Source organism: Balearica regulorum, chromosome 3 (genome assembly GCF_011004875.1).
Source record: "Balearica regulorum gibbericeps isolate bBalReg1 chromosome 3, bBalReg1.pri, whole genome shotgun sequence".
NCBI classification, from domain to species: domain Eukaryota; kingdom Metazoa; phylum Chordata; class Aves; order Gruiformes; family Gruidae; genus Balearica; species Balearica regulorum.
Window position 1 is genome coordinate 6351648 of NC_046186.1, and position 18115 is coordinate 6369762.

Genomic DNA, 18115 nt, shown 5'->3' on the forward strand with positions numbered 1-18115 from the left:
TTATCTTCAACACTTTAGCCCCTCTTCACCCCAATTTCACAGATCAGTAACTTGCAAATTAAAAAAAAAAATTACATCAAAGTCCCTAAAAGGTATTTTAAATACTCTTACTTCTCAATAAATCCAACACTTTTGAGTTACTTAATCAAACATCTCAAAGTAAGACTGTGGTAAAATGAATCCATGCCTCTTGACAGTAAATCAGTGTCCTAAACAATGCAGCATCTTTTTGGTTCTTGATCTGCATATGGCTTAGTTCAAACATGGCTCCTGTGCAGGAAATATGTCAAATGATCATCAGGAGGTCAGTGTTGGCATGAAAGCTACCAAAATAATCAAATGCTCAATTTTTTTATTTTTTTTAAACAAGATTCAAACCGTTGAGATGGAAACATGATCTCAGGAACCATCAGCATACCTCACCTTGCCATGTTTGACACTGAAGTGGAACACAGGGAACACTGCCATCTCCTACCTGTGAGACACCTTCAAGTCATCCAACAACCTACATGGCCAGTGTGTCAGGAGTTTAGGCTATATGAAGATTCTGATATTCAGGTGAAGGAGTCTTGTAGCCTCAATCTATTACTTCCACTACTGTGATGAAACATTTGGTCTCCATGAAGCTACCTCCTGGAATCTATAAAAAGTTGCATATGTTCTTGATCATAAAAGTGGACATGCTGAGCTCCAAATTGTTAATTTTATGTTTGGAAAACACATACAATGAAGCTCATCTATGTACAAGAATAAACAAACATGAATACTAGATCAAAACAACACTCCATCTAACCCCTTTCTCTGAATATGGACCAGGGACTTCAAAAGAATCAATATAACAAAACTTAATCACACAGTAACTAGCCAGTTGTTATTCTTACCCTTATCACAAAAAAGTTGTCTTACACAATAAGCATAACGATTAAAGATACAAGTCTAAAAAGAAATACCCTTTAAAGTGTAACCCTGGAATTTTACATCTATACATGCATTAATACTACTGAGTGCTGTACATTACTACTTTTTCCTAACAAATCTTATATCTGTAGTGAAGGAGACAGGAGTTCTGTGATAATCAGAGCCACAGGATAGTAGTAACGGCAGCTGTCTTGCAACTCAAGATGAAAACTGCTCAGTATTTTTCTTGGAAACTGGATTCTGTTTTGCCTCTGAAATCCTGAAAACAATTATTTTAGGAAGTGATCGATACTTATCCATTCCTTGTCTAAACCATGGTATTTGATTTGTAAGAGTTCATACATCCATCACTGAAAAAAAATGAGCTGTTTAAACTTATAAAGATGCATAGATAAAGCTAAGCATTTTCACAAAAAAGTGCACCCTAATTGTGTAGAATGACAGAGAAGCTTCTGTTTTGTCTTTTTTTCTTTTTTAAAATTTATTCTCTCTGTACCTCCACCAAATTATACATTTGATATAGAGAATATTTCTCCCAAGAGTACTGTGAAGAAAAAAAATAAATTAATATTTGTTAAGTATTGTCATAGTGTAACATGTCCCACAAAAGAGCACATGAAAGTTAGTAATTCTTCTTCATAGTAGGGTTTGAATACTGTGCAGGAAACATGGCAGTCAGCCATGCAATGAGCAATAAGTGATAAAAAGAAAATCACTGAATAACTAACTCTGAAGTGAGCAGTATTCGTTCCATGCAAAGAATGAGTCAGGAGTTCTAGGGAAAGGGAAAAAAAAAATGCAATCAGTTAACACTGTATTAGAATGTACCACATACAATGGGGCTGTACTAAGGATCACTGGAAACTTTAATTCTAGCATTTCTGTGCTAGTTTCATCAACTTACTCTTCCACTGTAGAGTTAAGCTAAACTTATTTTTTTAGCAGAGGAACACAGATTTAAGGGGGAAAAAACCAAAAACAAAACCAAAAAAACACCAACAAAACCCCACTATCAGTTGAGATTAGATCTATTTGCAAGTTCTTCAGACTCCACCTCTAAATTAGTAGGCAATCTTGTAGAAAATCTTTGCTATTTTAGTTGCAAATCTGTCAGATGTCCAATCTAAGAATAGTTACTAATAAGAGTTGAAAGGAAAGCACTCAAAGAATTAGTGTTCTGTAAAATTCAAATTCTAAAAATGTGTCTGGGCATAATAATGTCATGTAATGAATGTCTGACTTTTTCAGTTTATTTCAGTTATTCACAAGAAAAAATAATCTTGAATTACTGTAGCTCCTATACACAGATAAAACAGATATTTTCTACCCACATCAGAAAATGAGAAGATTGAATTGCATTCTGTTACGAATTGGATTTGTTCTTCAATTAAAAGAGAAGAAAAATAAATCATACTGAAACTAAATGACAAACCAAATGCTATTCCATTGTAATTTTGTCCAAAAGACAACTAAATTTGTTATTTCTTCAACTCTTTGATCATCATGTTTAGCTTGTAAAGATGCCACTTACTACTGCAAATACTCCTTTTCTGAACAGACTGGTATCATTTTTCCTGAAACTGAAATATAAACATTTTGCTGCAGAGCTGCTTCAAACCCACACTGGGCAAAACTGGACTTAAAAAGCAAGAAAATATTTAGATTTTCATAAAAAATAAAAATAATAAAAAAACTTTGAAGAAAGGACAATTACAAATTTTACAGAATGAGCAGGATAAAGATGGCAACATAAAACTGCATATTCTGCATTATTCTCAAAGCCCAAATTACTAAAGTTTCTTTTTAAAATAATAAAATATATACTCCACTCACGCAGACATAAAAGACACAAAACGTGAAAGATTTTATAGCTCTTTTCACACTTCAAAGAGTATACAGCTATTTTGGAGGGCCCCAACCTCGAAGCCCATGCCAAGAGAATGAACTCTGGCTCACGAGAAGCCAAATCTCCTTTAGCGCTGGGGCTTTTGGCAAAGCAGCAAGCTGCCCGGAGCATTGCTTGATCTTACAAAAAGATCTGGTAGCGCCGGATCTCTACATCCCCATGGATCGCCCAAATATATGATAAGCCTGGCTACAAGGACCTGCTCTGGCAGCATCATTTCAGAGTATGAAATCCAAAGGAGACAAACGTCACAGACAACGTAACTGTTATAACTGACCTAATCTAACGGGTTTTTCTATAAACTAAGCGTTACAGGAATTAAGCTATAATGTAGATCCCACATCTCTAAAATACAGGTTTCTTTAAAACATTAAGCTTATAAAGTACAAAGGAATTTTGTTATTCCACCTAAATATTAACCAATCAACATATTCTTGATCTGCAAGTACATGAAACAGACTTTTGTTTGATTCTTGAACTAATTTTCAGAGTGATAATCTTGAGTCCAAAGTCTTTTCAGGCCCAGAACAACTGAAAAAAAACACACCTCCAGAAGCAGTCTTCTCTCAGCAAAGGAATTTAGAAAATACTAGAGAACACTGTTTTTCAGCCTGGACTAATTTGTGATACACTGCTGAATTTTCCAACAAATCTGGTTTTTAGTGCTCCTGTTCCAACGTACTCCTATTCCAATCACTAACAAGGAATTTGGCCGTACAGTGCCAAAAGCAATTCAGGTACCAAGTGCCCATTCATTGCTGTGGCCTGTCCTCACACACGTTGTAATCAGTAAGCAATACCCAATAAATAGTCTCTAGGCTGTCCACCACCGTCTTTTTATGCCAAAACGCAGAATTTCCATCCTGCCCTCACAAGTGGCCAAGTGGCAGACCCAGAACCTGCATTTTGTCTTCAAATGGAAATGTAATAATCCAGTTTGATTATAGGCTGGGTCTCCAAGTTAAAAGCCCCCTGTTCACCCAACTGCCAAGACTCCGCAGAGCTAACTGGTTTGGGTGCCTACGAGGCACTTCTCACATGGAGCTAACAAGTAGATGCAGTGGTGTATCTTCTTAAAACAAATGATTATTTTTCCATCTAAACAGAACAGAAAAAAATGGTTAAAGTAACAAAACATCCAAGTATTAAAAAATAAATACTGCATACACTGTCTTATCCCCAGAGAACATTTCCTCAAAGCTTGCATTATTTGTTTTAGAAGTTACAGGTCTGGATTCTGGCAACCAAACCACAGGGTCCCTCTAAAAAACCAGCGTGGCTTCCTCATTTTTGAGGTAGGAAGGTCAGAGAAGGAAGAGGTATGAATGGAAGAAGTGATTGTAATTATTATTTTTTTTTTTAAATTACCACCAGTCAGTTATTAAGCAGTCTGTTACTCAGAGTATGAAAAAAAATCTTAAAAAGAATTGACACCTGCTTATCAGAACATCAGTGAATGGACTGTCTACAAATACTGCCTGCTCTCTCCTGTAGATGTGAAAAATCAACCAACCAACTCTCCAGCATAGAACACACCTCCTGCTGGAAATATAAACCAAACATCACCCATAATCTTCCCAACCTCACTTAAGTTTGATTCCCCTCTATTATTATTTTTTAGGCATACCTATATGGGCCATTTTAAGTGCTACGCAGAGACAGCCCAACTTCCTCCAAACAAGCTCAACCCCCCACTGAACACAGCTGGGCTGCTTCCAGTACCCAAACTGGCTATTTCGGAACAAACTAGGTTTCACATTGCCTGGGAGAAAACTGTCCTCCGGTCTCCCATGTCTGCTGTCACCATGAGAAGAGGTGCATCGTTTTTGTTCTTCATCCTGTTTCAGTTTCTTCATTTCTCCTCACCTTCAGTATTCCTTCTCTACAAAATGGGAGCCATACTGTTAAAACAGAAACTCATTAAAAGACAAGATTTTCTTTTAACTCTCCTCCTTCTAATTTTATTCCTTCCATTCCCCTCTCATTCTCTTTTCAAGTCTCTTTCCCATGAATGATCTTCAGATCTCTTCTCCAACAAAAAGCCACAATACATTTTTAATTACTAGGGAAAGCTCAGACTGTTGACAAGCTGTGGAAAAGTAGTAGATCCAGGTACTAAATACTTTTTAGAAAAAAAGAAAAAAAGGGCACGGAAAGACAAATGGGAGAGAGGATGAAACTACTTCATTTTACTTTTTTTTTTCCCCTCTAAAAAAGCTATTTACAGGACTGAGGATTTCATACTTATGTAAACATCATAAACAGCACGGAAATATTTCAACTTCCATTCACTGCATTTTTTTTTACCCTCAAAAAAATATAGAGAAGCAACTGTGATGATCAAGTTCAAGCAGATAACCAGACTAGCCAACTGCACACAAATAACTAACACTCTTCATACTGGATTATGTGGAGAAAGTTAATAATAAAATTAAAACCAACTACTCTCCCTTCTCCATGAAATTCTTCAAATCACTCACTTTTATTACAGTTCATTATATAGGGGTTTTCCCCTCCCACTTTTTCATACTTTTCTTAAATGGTTAGCTGCATATATTTAATTGTATACTCCTCAGGGCAGTGACTATTTCCTTAATTGTCTGTAAAGTCCACTGCTATAAACAACAGTGCCATGCAATGTTAAGTTATAAAAAAAATGGGTAATGTTTTGTTGAGAAAGTCACTCATTAATTATGCAAGATAATCTGGAAAATACAGAAATAGGGAAAAAAAAACATGTTGTTATGAATCCATAACTTTAAAGCATCACTACCCAATGAATGGTTTATGATATTCCATTTCAGTATTATATTTAATTTCTCTTGGGGTATTTAAAAAAACATCTGTTCTGAAAGTTACCAAATGGGTATTGTTTACTCAGAAATTCTACAGGGTGTAACCCCCTTCTATACTGTCAGTTAAACATACAATATTTTAAATACACGTCATGGAGCCAATTGTTGAAGCAGGCACTTAGAACACAAAGAATATTCTACACATTAAAATACACATGAAAAATACTGTCCAGGAGTTATAATATAAATCAAATACAGATTCTAAATTCAGTATTTAATAACTATGCAATTTAAAAAAAAACATTTCGTTTTTATTACTTACTGAACTAATTTCATGTCTTAAATCTACATTGCTGCAGACTTATACAAGCACAGAAGCTACTGAAACTGGTATAATTTTAAAACCAGAAGCAAATTTTTATTGCTGAACTATGCCCCTGAAAATGGGGTTTAATATGAAAACACTGACACCAAATCTGAAGAGCGCAAATACTCTGCTTTAATATTTTTTAAAATCTGTTCTCTAATCTTGACTAAGGTTTTAGAGTAGCAAGTCTGTATTTTTCCAGTGTAAATGTTGTGCAAAAGCTTTACAAACATAGATCTAAATCTGCAATTGCCATTACTAAAATAAATGAAAAATCTATAAGCAGCAGTGAAACTGGCATGCAAATAAAAGAACTGTCAAGACATATATTGCCTAAAAATAAGCTTACAATACTATTTAAAGACTGTGTGTGGTCTTACCCATATATTTTGGCAAGATGCACTTTCTCCAACCACAGCTAGATTCATCCAAAAGCAGTGGCACTGGAGAGTCTCTGTCTCACCTGTCAAACTTGAAGAACGTTGTTCAGCAGACCACCATGAGTCCATGGATAGGATCCACAGCACTACAGCAGCTGTTCTTGATAAGTGTTCGCTAACTATAGAGGCAAATGCTTCAAAATGTTTCTGTAGAGGATCACCCTTAATATACGTGCATTTAAAAAACAAACAGAAACAAACAAACAAATCTATCTAGAACAAGACTTTGAGGACATTTATGGCAGAGAAGTATTGGTGGCTTCATATGTATCTCTGATACTTGGAAATGATCACAGAAGATTTAAGTCTATTAAATCTACCTTAGAATTTAACTAAATTTATTTACCTCTCAAATCATTACACTCTTCAAATTGCAGGCAATCAAATAAAACAACTAGAACCCTTAAATCTTCATCATATAGTCTAGGAAGATGAACTTTCTTCTTCTCAGTTCCTTTCCCACACATGACATGGAAAATATTTTCCCACCAACCTACAAATAGATTAAGTGGGAAGGAGAGGTAAAAGGCTGCTTGGCTACAGTAAAGGTAAGATTCAGTGCAAATGGGATGAAGCAAGAAAAGCTGCCAGTTTTAAAAGTATGTAAGAGGATATTTTTGACGACCAGAAAAAGAAAAAAAAATATCTAAGGAGAGAGCTTATCTGAATTCTGTCTATACAAAATAGCTTTGACTGTTATTAAAAAGCATATAATCATTAATTTCCAGAGCAATGTGAATATCTTCTAAAAATAGGTCACTGCTTTTAACTACCGAGATCTGCTCTGGTTTAACTACTGGTAGCATTGTACCCTAGAAGCAAGAAAGGCTCTAGAGAGATTACTTTCACTTTTCCCTAGATATATTTAGTGTACTAACTAGCATAGTTAGGATATTATTTTTCTTTGGTTTTGTCAGTAGCATGTTTGAAATAAATTTTATTAAGTGGTAGTGTATGTAACATTGCATTGTGGGTAGCAGTTTCCTGCCTTAACCTAGCCACATCCTCAGCTGTTATATGAGACAAGTTTCCCATATTTTCTGCAAGTTGACTTTAAAAAAAAAAAAAGAAAAAAGAAAAAAACAGAGAGGAGAAAACAGCTAGAAGGTTAGGATGATCTTAAACACCATATATTGACTGTTTAGAATACGTGCATCTAATCAAAAGGGCTTTTTTCTTAATTAATGTACAGTCTACAAGATATGTATTCGAGGAACAGAAGAAAAATAATACTTGTCAGAAAAAATGTCTGAGCAGCAAGAATAATCAAGATGAGACACATTTGGCCATTATTCAAAGCCTGATCAGGTGTTAGGTTATTTCACTGCAGAATCTCTGTTCTACCCTATGAAGTGAGCAAGCTGGCAACTTAAGATGAATGAAACCCATTTATTACTACTTGCTATTACATGATGTACTCCCTAGTTAACAGAAGATGATCATCTTTTTAAGTTAAATAACAGTTCAGTTTAAGGTTTAATTTGAGCTTCAGTAGCCTGATGCCACTGTACAGAAAATACACATTTGTTTACAGCAGAAATGTCACAGCATTCCCCCCACCCCCCATATGCTTAGTGGTCCCAAGCACCGTCTACTTCAAACCTGATCTTACGTAGAAAAAGGTTATCAGGCAGAGAAAGAAAGTCAGCATAAAAAGGCAGCAGTAAAACTCAGATGCTCAATGCTATTCCTTGCAGACACCGCTAAGTAGCAATGTAAAATGAAGGACTGGTTACAATTTTTTTAATTAAGAGGCAGTTTTAGCTTTTGCTTTAACAGATTAGCACACATGTGATATCCGCATACTTGAAGCTGTTGCAGAGACGTTGGAAATTAGAAGACTACAAGATACCCAAGGCTAGCAACAAAAGTTCCATAAAACGTGCAAATATTTTAAATCAAACAGTATATTTAATATATTAGCTAAGAACCATCAGAAAACATAGTAATATCCCTCTAAAAATTATAATTACTTTTGAGTTATGAAAAACAGAGCCAAGGAGAGAGGTTTCACTCCTTAAAAAAAAAGGCAAGAAAATGTTGCTCTAGTGGAAACAGATACGTTAATACCACCTACAATTAATACCTGCATCTGAGGAAACTCCATTAGGACCTTCTGTATTACAAAAATCAGCGTCTTTTTTATAGTATATATTGTAAAACTTGTAAGCAAGTGCAATTTAACAAGTTTGTTGTCAGATATATTCTGTTCAAGCAGAATATTTATACCTCTCCAGTTGTAGGACAGAAACAAACATTTCAGTACAAATAAACTTTCCGCAGGGTATCATACTGTTTATACGCTGTAAGAACTTTGAGTGACAGAAAGCAAAAAGTTTGGAAATAAAGCATGGCTTAAAAGTTTCAAAATGCACTTCCAAAAAAAAAGTGAAAGATGTAATTATCATTCAGTGTTGCATTACAATTGACTTTAAATAAGATTTCATTTGTCATCAAAGATCAAGCTCATAGTTTACCAGAGAAATTCCTTAGTATAATACTTCCTTTGTAAGTGTAATTGCAACTTAAAGCATCCCCTATGGAACACATAATTTAACTGAGATTTTTGTAGATCTACCTTTTAAACAAAAGGCTGTCAAGGGTACGTCTGCAATCGAAACACTGGTTTATAGAGGGGATTTTCAGGATTCATGCATCTGCTTCATTAGAAGTGCAAATTATACTGAAAGAAGCCACCAGTTTCACAGGTATCGGGTCTGCATAAAGTTTAGCTTTATAATGTCTCTGTACTAAAAAACTAGCATTTTTTTCAGTGACAGTTTCTGCAAACTACCTTTAGATTGCTCAGTTAAGCTATTTGGTGTTCTGCTTTTAAGGGATTTTGCCTTACTAGGTGAAGACTTACTTCACTATAGTGATCTTGATAGCACAGGTGAAATAGTATGGACAGTAAAAAAAAAAATCCTGCAAAAGTCTCATATAAAAACCGCAGTAACAAAGGTAAAGAATAGCTTTGTGTACATAAATGAAAGCATTAAAAAGTCATTCCAGAGAAAGTCTGAGCACAAAAACTCAATGCAATACGTTTTAAAATTCAGACTTCTGTAGGAAATTCAATATTCTAATATTAAAGATGTGACTATGAATAAATTCTGGAGTTTTAACAATCGAACAACTGCATTCATAGGAACGAAAAGAAGGATTTAAGATCAAGACATAAGTGATCTATTATGTAAAAATACTGAATCTGCCTACCATCAAAAAAAAAAGTTGATAAATATCTTCAATGCATAGCCAGTGTTGAAGAAACATTGTGCTTACAATTAAGAGTTCTGCAAGTAATGGAGGCAGCAACCTCCAAAAGCTTTTGCTGCATCAAAAGTTGATTAAAATTCTAATGTACACAAACGTATTTTGTTTATATGAAAAGATTACCATTCTTCCCTTCATTTTTATACTCTTAACTTTTTTCCATTGATGTTCTTAACCATACTGTGAAAATGTAAATTCTCATTAGGAGAATTAAATATCACCCTTACTTTTACGTGAGATGGGTGATTTGCAGAATACTCCTTTTTCTTTTTAAGGTAGAATTCTATACATTTGGCAATAACTAATAACTTTCAAAGTACTGAATTAAGTACAATGCCATTTACCTTACAATAAATATTATGAAAGTCATTTTTACGAACAGGGTTTTACGTTGCATTGATAAATATATAACAAAAAATCAAAACACAATCTGTATTTTTTTACTGAAAACTCCTTTCCCATTTTCTCTGCATCCCCACAAACAGAGAACCTGCTCCCCACCCACACCTCCAGCTACTAATCTCACATCATTCCTGGCCAATTTCTTACTGGCAAAGCTGAAGACAAAGAGGAAAATAAAAAAGGAGAGATGGCAGCTTCAGAGAGATGTATTTTATTTTACAAATAAAAGCTGAACAATGTCTAGGAAGTGTTTTACACAATTCTTCTGCTCCCAAAAATATATACGACCAAAAAAAAGAGAAAAAATTTAAAAATCACTCAGCTAAAACTAAAAAGTACAGTGCAACTGTGATACAATCAGGCTAATAAGAAAAGTTCTAGACATAATGTCCAAAGAGGCAAAAAATAAGATACTTTCTCAAAGATGTTTCCAATTTTGTTCTGAATCTGAGTGAGCAAATCAAGACTACTAATACACACTGTCTGTGCACGTTATTCCTTACTACACACAGCATTTTGCAATTTATTTCAAAGCCTCTATTATAAACAAAAAAATACTGCTTTTGTTAACCCACTCCGTACTGGTACAGTAAAGGCTTATGTTACACAAATCAAAGTCAAAGTTACAATATGTTAAGTATATAAAAAATATTATACACACATGCACACATATGATATTAAGTATTTAAATCTTACATATGCATCAAATTTATGTTTCATTTTAAAACTAAGTGTTAACATTAACTGGTGAATAAAGTTATTTATAGTCTCCCCAAAAGTCTCGGACTGTTCTATTTCTCTTAAACACTGAAAGGATAATAAGCAATTAATGTAAGCGCAATCAAAACCTCCCAACTCTCACAGTTCATTCAGTTATGCAACATCTACATTAAATCCTAGCAATACCGGTATTCAAAAGCATCGCTCAGACTGCCGTACACAACTAGTCCTGATATCCAAATGACATATTTTGCCCCAAATATAAAAGAAACATAATTGCCCTTAATTTGCATTACCTAAAACTGCCAAGCAGTTTTGAAGGCATGTAAAGCAAGGCAGACATGATTTAAGATTTGCAAAGGAATCCCCAGACTAACGCTTCTGTGACAGCCAATTACAGCAAAAAACACAACCCCAACAAGCAGTCTGCTACTAGACCTTAGGAAAGGTAAAGTTTCTTACAATGAGTTACAGATTCACAAGTATAGGAAGACAAGGAGAAAAAGTAAAACAGAAGGAATCCAGCCACCCAGCAAATGTGAAGCAGACCCAAGATCGTGATACAATCCAAAGATGTAAATTATTGTAAATCATCACTGTTGTTCAGAATTTCACACAGCCACTTGTGCCAATTTTGCTCACTTTTCCACAGACACAATAATGAAGTAGGGAGAGGGAAGGGGGGAGGAAAAAAAAAGAAAAGAAAAGAAAAAAAAAAAAGGAGGGGGAAGAAGAGTGGGGGGAACCTGAACTGAGAGTACAAATAAAGTTCTGCTGTCCATATGCTTTAACTGTACAGAAGTTTGGGCTCTTACAGCATTTTGTACTCTCTCCAAATCCTCATGAGTCACAAAAATTAAAAAGCTATATCCTTCTGGATGCCAGGAAGGGCCTTACCACGGGCCTTTTGTCAAAATATATTAAAAAAAAAAAAAAAGGAAAAAAAAGAAAAGGGAAAAAAAAAAAAGGGAGAGAGAAAGAAAAAGCCACAGTGTAGGCAGTCCTACTTGGAGTCCTCTGATGTCACAGCCACATGACTCGCTCGCTCCAGTAACAGTGCTTGCAAAAAAAAGGAGTTTTAAAAGCTTTTGCTTTTTGGATTGTGTGAATGCTTCATTCGCCTCACAAACAACCACAGAACCACAAGTGCGGTGCAAACTTTCTCCAGGAGGACAGCAAAGAAGTCTCTGGTTTTTAAATGGTTAATCTCCGCAGGTCACTACCAGCCACTGAGACCAACAGAGTCAGTAAGTGCTCTCTAACCACAGTCTATGCAGTAATAGTAGGTCCTTCAAATATTTGCTCATTCTCTTTTTTTTTTTGTTTTGTTTCCTTGCTTTTCACATCTTCCCAGTGCTACACAATTTTTTGACAGGGAAAAAACCAACTATAGAGTCTATGCAATCCAGGAACACTGTAAAACTAAAACAAGGTTTGGCTATGGTTTGTGTTTTCAGTTTGAGGATCCAAGAAGTATTTACACCAGAAGGTGAAAGCTCTGCGTGAACCGAGAGGGACTATGGCATCAAACAGCCTGTTCAGTTCAGTGACACCATGTCAGCAAAACTTCTTTTGGGGTAAGTGCTGCAATATTTGAGCTTCTGTTTTCTGTTGTCGGGAGTTTTCTTACTTTTAACAATGCTGGTTTATAGTTACCCAAGCAAAAGCTTGCTGAATGGGATGTTAGGGTGTTAAAATAGCATACTTGGTTTGGGGGGGGGGGGGGACAGTCACTGTAAATAACTTAAGCAGATTTCTATGAACATAATTGTTAGCTGACAAGCTGAGCAAAATGAAATCGGTGGCTTAGTCCTTAGTGTTTGACAGCAGGTGTGCTCAGCTGTCACCTGGGTCAAGGTGTTGCTACACAAGTGTGGAAGAGTCTGATGGGATCTAGTGTAATGTTTAATATTATCCTAGGGAAAAAGATAGAGTATTTAGTGAGTTAATCAACAGCACAGACTATCTTATGAAGAACTCTGGTGTAAAGCATAACACTTTTAGATGTATCCACCATGACCGGTTAACGAAAGATATTGTAAGAGACTGCAATATATGACTTAAGACTGTTTTTCTCTAAAACTGATGAAAATGAGTAGCATGTAGCAGCCTATCCTACCCATAATGTCCCTATGATTGTACCAGACATCCTAGCATATATGTCAGATGAAGTTATCAGGGTAAATCTGCAGCTCTCTAGTCTTTTGTTGCCCTCATTTCACAGCAAAGCATGTTTGATAATATATTCATTTGCAAAAGCAAATTCTTCTCATTACACTTTTTATGAATAGGGCAAAATATTCCTGTATAAAAATATTAAGCTTTGAAATAAAAAAAAATACATGATTTAACATGCTGATGAATTTAAGCTTTAATTGAAAGTGGGATTTTAAAAACTCTGTAGAAGTGCACTGCCAAATATTTACTTCAATATTCTGAACTGTAAACATAGATTCCTTTAAGAAATCATATATGTATACTGAGGTCATTATTTATATGCACTGCATACATAAAAATCATGAATGTGCTATAAAATTGCACCTCTATCAAGGTGGAGAAAAAAAGCTTCTTCCTCTCAGATACAGTCTTAAAATCAGTACAGAGCACCTCACAAAATATTAAATAAAACAGAATATGACTTTTAAGTGATTTATCTGCAAGTAAAATAAAGTTCTATTTTAAAGCATGTTGGAAAATGCCATATTGTAGTCATACTTGACGAGTAGTAAGAAGTATATTCAAAATTTTTTTCAAAGCATCTTTTACTGAGACAGATTAGGAAAACTAACTGAAAATTCTGAAAGATCAAGGAAAAAAAAATTCTGAAAACTTACAAGATTTTCTTAATGGTGTCCATCATGTTGAAACTATGTTGGGACCGTAGCTAAACCTATTTCTTTTTTCTTCCCTGCCCCCCTTATAAGAAAAACAACAATGCGAGACCCATTTTCAGGATATACATCCCGATTAAGCTTGTATTGTAATGAACTGACGACTGGAGATCCTTTTACCCCTCCTACTTCACACGTTTTGACTGGTTCCCGGTTAAGCACATGAAGAAGCTATATGACCATGTGTAGGAAAAGAAATGAAGAATAGCTTCTTCCAGACAAGAGACCAATTTAATTTATGATCTATAGATATCAGAACAGATAACATCACCCGTGGCTGGTCACATAGCTGTAATACACTGAACGCTGAGCTGAAATCCTAACACAAAACTGGTAAGCAGCTTTTCTACCAAAACTGCTGTCTTAATGAAGCACAGCAGAAGCGTAGCCAGACCACATTATCCCAGTGTTTACAACAGGAAATACAGTTTACATGTATAGGGACTTTCTTTTGCTTTTACTTCCAAAAGAGATTACAAGATATTTAGTTGGCTAAAATTATCAAAACACAGAGTGCTGACTGCTTAATTCATCTACTTTTGATCATTCCTAAAGCGAGTGAGAAGTACTGTAACGTGAATAATAATTTTCCCCAAACTTCACTAAATAGGGTTGGGTACACAAACTTCAGTTTGGACACAACCAACGGATGCAAGGAACTACAAAATCTCATCAACTCTATCAATATGTAAGCAATATATCTTAAGCTAAAAACAAAACCATAGAAAAAACCCATCTTTATAAAAAGGAGACAGAGTATATTTTAAAAAGAACAAAAGCCCGAAGACCCAAGTTACTCATGAATTTGCCGTTTCCTACCACTGGTGCAGCAGTACGTCAGAACGCACAATCTATTCCTCCTTTCTGTACTGTCTGTATCTCCTTCTCCTCCCATCTCCACCTTATTCCTTTCAGGATTGTTGAATTTAACCATGTTTCTCTTCAAGAATTAACCGATGAAACATAATGATGAGTAATAATAGGGAAGGAAAAGAGCACTATGATGATTAACTTGCATGGTTGCTAATCTATGTCAGTACCCATATTGTTGAAAATTCTTACTTCACTTATATTTGTCTATGTATTTTTGACTTCATATGAAAGGGAAAACAAGAGTAGTGAAGAGGAAAGAGCCTTTCCTAATTAATGTGAATATATATATTCTTCTACAATTTAGTAGATTTGAATTAACTAGATACTATGTTTCATATCCAAAGTATTTCTACCTTATGCTAGTTATATACAGGTTTTGAATGCCTCATATCTACATAAACCTTCTTAAGCTTTTAAATATAAGTGCATTCACTTCAACCAGCAAAGGATATTACATTCAGATCTATATTGTTTGAAGAAAAAAAATGCTCAAAATAAACACTATGCAAAAAACCAAACAGTATATTAGAAGATTTGGTAAACATTGTTTACACAAAGTATTTCAGAGAATAAAATACTTTTGAAATGCCTCCCACAAGTTACAATTTAAAAAAAAAAAAAGTGTTTTCAAATATGTTCTGTGCATCTTCATAGGAGGATTTCACCAAAGAAAGTAAATCAGATCAAAATTTAGCTCATAATTTTAACAGTTATTTCACATGTAAGCTGATCCTAATAGACAGAATCTAAATGAAAGTCTTTAAATCAACAGCAACAACAAAAAATTAGTCTGCTTATATTAAAATACTCCTCAGTATCTTCTCACATATTCTTCAAAAAACCAAACCTTTTGTAGATTTTAATTCTCAATCGCTTTACTATTGGGTAGAGAATCTTAGGTTTTTATTCTAATTAAAATATTGATAAGAGAAACAGATTGGTTTTTATTATCTATATATATAAAGCAGAAATCTTCTGTAAGTTCCAGTTTTGTTTAACATATTCACGTTATTGTGAATGCTAAGCAAAAATCTCAGGAATCACTACCCCTTGTATAAAATATAATTCAAAATACTAGGACTTTAAAAAAAAGTAATACTGAAAACTATGCAAGAATGACTATTCTCATGTGCATTAGGAAAGCTACAAGCTTCTCAGGAAGGCTTTCGGTACATGAAACCCCTAAACCATGCAGAATTGCACTACAGCACTTATGGGATTCTTAGGCAGGAAAACACACTGATCTTTTCAGTTATCTGTCTCAAATGAACTATTAATAGCCAATATTAAGTCAACTGCGCTGATGTAAAATTCGCTAAGATCGAAATGTTCCAGTTTGTTAGAAGAACATCGAAATATCTGATGGTTAAATAAACTGGGAAGAGAAAAAAACCTAACTCATTAGGGGCACTAAGATTTTATCAAACATACAGGATTAATCTCTATTGAATAGAACCATTCACAAATCAAAACTTACTCCACTTCGATACTTTCATGCAGTGCTAATCAATTACAACCTTTTCTAGTTATTCGAAATCCATGTGCTTTTAATTTTATTCACTGGTGGTCTAAAATATAATATTCAGGCCAAGCTAAGTCATTCTGTATTGCAACTTTGCTTTTTTTCAATAAATATTCATCTAGAGGTTTTCTTAGAGAGAACTGCTCATATGAAGACTGTGGTAATATTTTTATACTGTACCTCCTTGTTGAAGCAAAAGGTTAAGGGTTACCTAAATACCTCAACTGTATATACAAAAAAAGGAAAAGGTAAGTATTCACATGAAAAATCCAAAGGGACTATATTATTTATTTTTGCATTTCCTATGATTAATGATGCACCAGTGCATACTTGAAAACTGAAGTCAAAATAGGGTAACACCTCAAATTCCTTTACAAACTGTACAAATATCAAACTTCCATGCTGTATTAACTACTCTACCAGAAATATTTAAAGGCTCTGCCACCCCACATTAAGAGCATAACAATAATACCGAAATTCCTCTCAAGCAGTGTGATTTCTTGGTCACGGTCAGACTAATATTAATCTTAAAATTGCACCTTATACCTTTATTTTTCCTGATTTGCTTTTCAGAACACAGTTGTACTTTTTATGAATAACAAGAAGCTCAGAGCAGTCTTAGGTAAATACTGAACATCTAATACTGTAGCCATGTAAGCATAAAGGGAAAAAATAAAGCAGTAAATAATTCTCGCAAGAGATGCTAACTATGCAGTGCAGACAGTTGAAAAGAGCAAACAGAAGCTCGATAATAACTGTTTAAGGATATGTCACACCTTGCGGCACACACCCATCAACGCGTAGCATTAACAAAACGAAGAAATGCTTTCTAAAACTATTAACACAGTTAACACAAGAAGCTGAAAACACAAGCAAAATTTGGCTGCTTTTTTTTTTTATGTACAAGTCCAGCACACTCTGGTGGAAATTAAAGCAGAGAGGGAAGGGAGGAATTACCCTGCGCTTGCCAGGCTGCAAAGGTGCTGAGCACCCGCATTTCTCCTCCTGGGCTGCTACAGGAGCCAACGGCAGCTGTCAGTGCTGGGTACCTCTTGAAAAATCAGACTATGTGTATGTTCTACTCTACGTACCTAATAAAAATCAACATTGTGTGTTGTAGGTGATGGAGTTGGTTCTGAAAACTCATTAAATACACTCCATTAATAAGAATTACAATAAATTGCCATGTTTAATATGCCCTAGAGTATATAATATTTTAATTAAGGCAGCCTCAAGATAAATAGTGAGTTTAAGATAGTAAAACCCGAAGCATTTTAAAGTCTTAACTTCGGCACTGAGAGAATCCAAGTTTCATACAACCAGTTAAGAAAATGCAACAAGAAAATACTCAACTTTTATTTTAAATATAAAAAAAGTTAATTCATCTAAAAGGAATAAATAAAACATTTACTCTGATAAGTGAACTCAAAAATAAATTAGTAAACTGTGCGATGTTTCAAAGAGCTATTCCTTATAAATTCTGCCAGACTTATGAATTAACCTCAGGTTTTCATCCAGAGACAGTAGACACCCACAAAATGCAGAAAACATCCACCTCCTCCACTGCAGAACCCCCACAAGGAACTACTGTTATCGACAAAAATTCAGTTTTACTCACATTATATACAATAGCTTTAATTTCTATTGTATACGTTTCTTTCAAACCAGCTTCTAAAGTCCTATGGGGAACAGACTAAGAAGGTCTATCTTCTGCTCTCAGGTGTTTTTGTTTTTAAGTTAATAAAGCTTAAATCTAAGAGCACGTTTCCTTACATAAACATGGTCTCTTCTACAAATAAATATAAGACCTGCCACTTAACATACTGAAAAGCATACCCTAAAGAGAGTATTTTAAAGATGAGCACAAAGACAAAATAAACTCCAGTTACTATATCGTAAAACAGTTTAACACTTCCAATAAAAAAAAAAATCCATTATTCATGCATCTGTTTCCTGTATATATTTTTTATTCTCCTTGTTAGCATACTGTGTACTGTTCTAGCCTTCC

General features: G+C 34.7%; 2 protein-coding genes across 14 annotated transcripts in view; one reads left to right on the forward strand and one right to left on the reverse strand.

Annotated features, from left to right (window-relative positions):
* Window positions 1–18115, reverse strand: part of SUPT3H (SPT3 homolog, SAGA and STAGA complex component) — a 282637-nt gene that overhangs the window by 226459 nt on the left and 38063 nt on the right. The window lies entirely within an intron of this gene.
* Window positions 11638–18115, forward strand: part of RUNX2 (RUNX family transcription factor 2) — a 221860-nt gene continuing 215382 nt past the window's right edge. Inside the window, exons 1-2 of one of the 4 annotated variants that reach the window (XM_075750440.1) lie at window positions 11638–12068; window positions 12279–12398. In XM_075750440.1, coding sequence (XP_075606555.1) covers window positions 12341–12398 — 58 coding nt within the window. In that variant the 5' untranslated portion in view covers window positions 11638–12068; window positions 12279–12340. Of the gene's footprint in view, window positions 12069–12278; window positions 12399–18115 lie in introns of those variants that run through there. The other 3 variants (XM_075750438.1, XM_075750441.1, XM_075750439.1) reach the window with 3 other exon arrangements.